The sequence below is a fragment of the Silene latifolia genome, chromosome 11, assembly GCF_048544455.1.
Source record: "Silene latifolia isolate original U9 population chromosome 11, ASM4854445v1, whole genome shotgun sequence".
NCBI lineage: Eukaryota > Viridiplantae > Streptophyta > Magnoliopsida > Caryophyllales > Caryophyllaceae > Silene > Silene latifolia.
Window position 1 is genome coordinate 206,509,429 of NC_133536.1, and position 5,306 is coordinate 206,514,734.

A 5,306-nucleotide genomic window follows, 5' to 3' on the forward strand; every position below is an offset into this window, starting at 1 on the left:
TTATGAGTATTCTATATCCTACTCCCTTCGTCTCAGTCAATAGTTTACACTTACTTTATTTCCTCGCACAAAACAATCAAGTGTAAAGTATTTACTGGGACAGAGGGAGTAAGCTAAGTGTTTACTCTTTAGGATTATGAATTGAAATTAGACTCTATTTCTCTTAGCTTTGTTGTGAATCTTGTGATGCCCTCGGAATTTGGACATAACTTTTTTGTGTTGCTAACACAAGGATAAAATTTCTTATATATATATTCGTCTCCCTAACCTTGCTATGACGGAAGCTTTCGATGAATGGAGATCAAGGTAATGCATCTGTTAGTTGAGTATAACTTTCAAATTCTTACTCTTGAGTTTAGCAAGCTAAAGTTTTAACTTCTTTTAATAGCAATTGTTCATTTTCCATAGCATCGTGATAATCCTTATATTAAGATACAAAACCATTAATTGGACTCGGCCTTAATCACCAATTTAGACTTTTAGACGGTAATGATATATATTCATCAAGGGTTCTGAGACCGAGACCCCAAGCTCATATCTTGGAGTCTCTTATTCTCACAAATCGGAATTTCAGCACAAGGCCGGTGATAGAGTCATGCCTTATTTACTCTTCAAGCCTAAGGGACAATAGTGTGAGGGGGAGCTTTAAGGAATAAAATCATCGCCGGAGTACTATTAAAGGAAATATAGATCTAACAAGGCGGAATAAATTGAGAAATCGGGCCTCTACCATTTAAGAAATAATTAAAGTGCTTACATAAATGTATGTACATAAACTTCCAGGCCATCTGCTTGTTTGCTCAGATTTTCTGCTCCTTTATTTATCCCATGAGTTTGTATTGATATGAATTTCTGTAATAAAACACACAAAACACAATTACTAATATATAACCGCTATCATACGAGTTACTCTTTCAATTTCATCGCGTTCTTCCTATTTTTCGTAGAAAATAAGGAAGAACACTAAGAAGAGTTGGAAAAAAATCGAACCTGTGGAAAGATTGATGACATTCAAAGATGACAAGCTTCCAATCTCGAATTTTTCGAGTTGATCATCATTGTAATAATTATAATAACCCAATGGATAATTATCCTTTGTAATCATATCATAATTGTAATAATTAAGAGTTGTTTCTTTTGAATTGCTCTTTACCACAATTGATTCTCCTACACTAATCCCTTTGTTCATCAACATATTTTGTTCATCAACTCCTTGTTGTTGATCATTTTGGTGATGAATTGAACTCTCCAAATGTAAATAACCATTGTGATCATTGATTGTCTTCTTAGTTTTAGTTCTTTCCCTTGCTCGTTCTCGAGCCATAGCTCTATTCGTCCTCCTTATCGCCTTTTCATCATTTTGAGGTCTTTGATCAACACATTTCTTTTTCTTGCCACATTTTGTAAATGACCCTTTTGTGTTTAATACTTGTTCCTCATGTTCTTCATCTTGGTAATCTTCATCTTCATCTTTTTCCTCGATTATTCGATCATCTATATTAGTCTCATTACTCTTGTTGATGGTCATAGTGAGCTCACCAATTGCATCCTTAGACTTCTCCATAAGCCATCCTAGGGTTTTGCTTGCCTTATCAAACCCTAGCATGTCTTGAAGGTTGAAGAACTCGCGAGCAATGTCAATTGACAATCTTACCCTCCGATCTCTTACCCCTTGAGCAGTACAAATCTTTGTATGTCTACTAGCACTCCTATCTTTCTTGCCATTTGTTTTTTTACTTGAATTTTGCTTGTTCATACTTGAAAAAGGGTAATTTGGAGCTTCTGATAGCAATGTGTCGATGACCGGATTTTCGGAATTTGGAGGAATTATATTTGAAGGCATTAAGTAATAATCACTATATAAATCTTGGTGATGTTGAAAGGAATTGTTGTTGTTTTCAGGTGTAGCAAAAGATGGAGACTGATTGTAGTATAGAGGATATGAATTGTTCATAAAAGGGAACATTGTTTTCCACACCCTTTTGATTAATTTGTTTAATTTTATGAAGAAATAAGAGAGTTATTGACTTATTGGTATGTTTAAATCCTTATTAATTAGACTATTACTTATCAAAAAATAATAATTTGATTTTTTGTTATAAGGGTTTTTAAACTCTTTTAGTAAGAGCAAGTAAAAAAAACTAAAAACATTATGACATAAATAGAAAATGTTGGGTTTTCAAACTCTTTTAGGAAACATAAATGCTACTACTAATAAGAGCAATTAAAAAAAATTGACATAAATAGAAAATGTTGGGATTTCAAACTCTTTTTGGAAACATAAATGTTACTACTAATAAGAGCAATTAAAAAAACTAAATTATTTTTGACATAAATAGAAAATGTGTGTATTCTATGAAAGCCAAAAAAATTAAAACCCTTGGGATTAAAAAAATAAACAGGTTTTTAAAAATGGTGTTGGAATTTAAGTGGATGAATAAATTTTAGGTTTCAAAATCTTACCTATTGTATATAGAGTTGATTTGTGGAGGAAAAATTGACACAAAGCTTAATAAGATTCGATGATGTGAGATATTTGAGCTTGAGCCCACCATTGTTGCACTATAGCATAGCAACTCACAAACCAGATCTAAATGAACAAATATCAAATTAAACTTGCCTCTCAAAATCACCCACTCAAGCTTACAATGTAGCTCAACAAGATAATGCCAACCTTGATTAGTCGGAAAATGATTTGAAATCGGCTAACATCTGATATGTTTACGCAATCCGAATAGGTAAAATAGACAAATAAAAGATAATAGGGAGATCAAGATGATATTGAAATTGTTGATTGAGTATCTTACTTGTTATTACTTGGGTTAAATTGTTGCTTGCTAAGAATATATTGTTGGATTTTGGTTGCCTTTTTTTCTTTGAGAAATGTTGAGCTCAAGTCTTAATCAATGTTTTTGGTAGTTTATGGACAAATGCATGTGATTATTTTTTCACCTTAAAATTTCCTTTATTATTTTTCAAATTTTAGTGATTAGTGATGGTGATTTTTTTTCATTCATTTCTGTACTTTTATTGTTAAAAAAACTAGTAGTAGACCTTTAACTTGCTGTCCCCTTTTGTCCTTGCCATAAATTAGGGTTTAGGGTTCTAATTTCAGAGTTTGACTCCTAATTAATATTTTGAAGACTGATCTTTTTTTTTTTTTCCTTCCGGATGAATTATTTGAAATTACATAGATTCTTAGGAATGAAATACCATTAGTCTCCTATCTCTTTATGTGTTTTTTTTATAATAGATACCTCCTTTGTCTCGATCTTTATTTACTTTCGATTTTGGTACAAAGATTAAGGGAATAAGAGGGTGTTAATTATTGGATGTTAAGTGGATCAAATTAAGTATGGAGGATCCAAATTGACCATCAAATACATTTGTAAAATAAAATGATAAACAATTGACTGGATCATCCAAAATAAAATAGCTAAACAAATAACTGGGACAGAAGGGGTATATTTTATTGTTGATTTTGTCCCACAAAATAGCTCTTTTGTTTAGCACCGGTTCCATAATGAGCTCCCAATTTTATCAATGGACTGTGATCAGTTTTATTAGTGAACCATTTACATCATTCTTCACGATTTTAAGACTTTCTATACCTTTTCACTTCAAATTGTAAAGAGGCTCAAAATAAATCTATTGTGACACGGTTTCTCAAAAAACTTACTCACTCATTATTAGGTAAAAATGTGTGTGGCAAATGTGTATTACTCCGTATTAAAGATTAGTGTAATTTCTATTTTCCTTGGATGAAGTAGGGTTCAATATAATCCCATTACGGAGTATTATGTTTCGTTAAATATACATATTAATAATTTTTTTGTTCAAATTAAAATGTCATATATGTATGGTAAATAATACTTCTATGCTAGGACAACTAATTTATGTGAAATTACTGTAAATTTGTACTCCCTCCATTCTGGTTGATCATTTGTCTACCTTTAATTTGGCACACAAACCAATTGGGGTGGGGGGATTTGTTGTGGATGCCAAGTGAACCCTAATAGATCGGATGTGTGTGATCAAACTACCCTTCAAAAACGTCTCTAATTAAAGATAAAGAAATGAATGAAACATCTTAAAATGGAATAGGTAATGACCGAAACGGAGGTAGTACATTACTTACTCTATTGCTTACTCATTTAATTTGACGCCTTCATTATTTCGTTGTCAAGGATTATTTTGCATTGGGTTCATTTCCCTTTAGGATTCCCTGGCCTTCCATTAATTAACATTGTTCTTTAATAATAATAATAATAATAATAATAATAACAATAATAATAATAACCTCGTCCGTGACATTCTATTCGACATCTGCTATAGATCTGGTACTCCTTTGACTCAGACTGGGATGACGGATTTTGTGCCTGGCCGGGTTGTCGCTGATGCTGCTCAGCGTGTGCTAAGTACAGGAATTTGTGCGCGGCAGCGGGTTATGGTTTCCTTCCCATTCTCTTTCTCTTCACTTGGGGAGCTGGGTTCGGATGCTGTTGCCTTGCTCAAGCGGATCCAGAAATTCTCGGTATCTTAGGATGCGGGGGCTTGGGTGACCGCTTACATTTTTACTAGATTTAGCTTTGCTGTTGCTAAGGGCGTGGGAGCCCAGATTGTTTCTCGGCTCCCCACTAATTTCATGTAAACTTTTCATTTTCTTTTAATGAAAGTTACGCGCATTTTTTTTAAAAATATAATAATAATAATAATAATAATAAACAGTGTTCTAGTTCTATTATACAGTTCTACTGCCGCATTCTTTATGTATTTATGTGTGTTTTTAGGGTGTAAGGGGATAGGTGCCACTACTAGTACAAGCTAGTTTTGGTTTTGTAGGTAAAAATCCCTAGTATGACTATGGTCGAGGGAGCTACCAAAGAGAAGTATCGGCCTATTCCATTATATATTTTGTACTTTTTCTATTCAACTCCACTTTACATGTTTGTTTATCACATTTACCAAAGTAACTTTTACGCGGTAAATATATGATCTTTAGCTACGTATTTGCAAAAATTATAAAAGTTAGATATTTTTAATATACTCTTAAAGAAGAATCAAATAAGATCTCACATGAATATATTTTAACTTATGTATCGAGAGAAAATTAAAGTTGAATGTCCAATTATGAATAGTGTGCAAAAGATAAACATGCATGCAAAGTGGAATTAAATGGAGGGAGTATTATTGGTTAGCTAGTATGCCACTCCCCCCAACTCGCTCCTCTAGTGTACCCCGAACTTTTTCCTTTATTAATTTAAGTTGTGCGTGCTTTCTTCGTCTAAAAAAGGCATGTAGTTCTC

At 32.8% G+C, this 5,306-nt stretch overlaps 1 protein-coding gene across 1 annotated transcript; it reads right to left on the reverse strand.

Annotated features, from left to right (window-relative positions):
- Positions 1–708: 708 nt before the first annotated feature.
- Positions 709–2,938, reverse strand: LOC141615393 (uncharacterized). The gene is made up of 2 exons (XM_074433768.1): positions 991–2,938; positions 709–852 (listed from the first exon to the last, which is right to left on the reverse strand). Exons 1-2 carry the CDS (start codon positions 1,964–1,966, stop codon positions 818–820), a joined length of 1,011 nt encoding a protein of 336 aa, XP_074289869.1. The 5' UTR covers positions 1,967–2,938; the 3' UTR covers positions 709–817.
- Between the last annotated feature and the right edge of the window lie 2,368 nt (positions 2,939–5,306).

What these genes read in the sequence shown, in the direction of transcription:
- LOC141615393 (XM_074433768.1), bottom strand. Translation starts at nt 1,966, where the DNA reads ATGTTCCCTTTTATGAACAATTCATATCCTCTATACTACAATCAGTCT. An exon ending in TGTCATCAATCTTTCCACAG is followed by an intron (nt 853 to 990) that starts GTTCGATTTTTT and finishes GTTTTATTACAG; the next exon opens with AAATTCATATCAATACAAAC.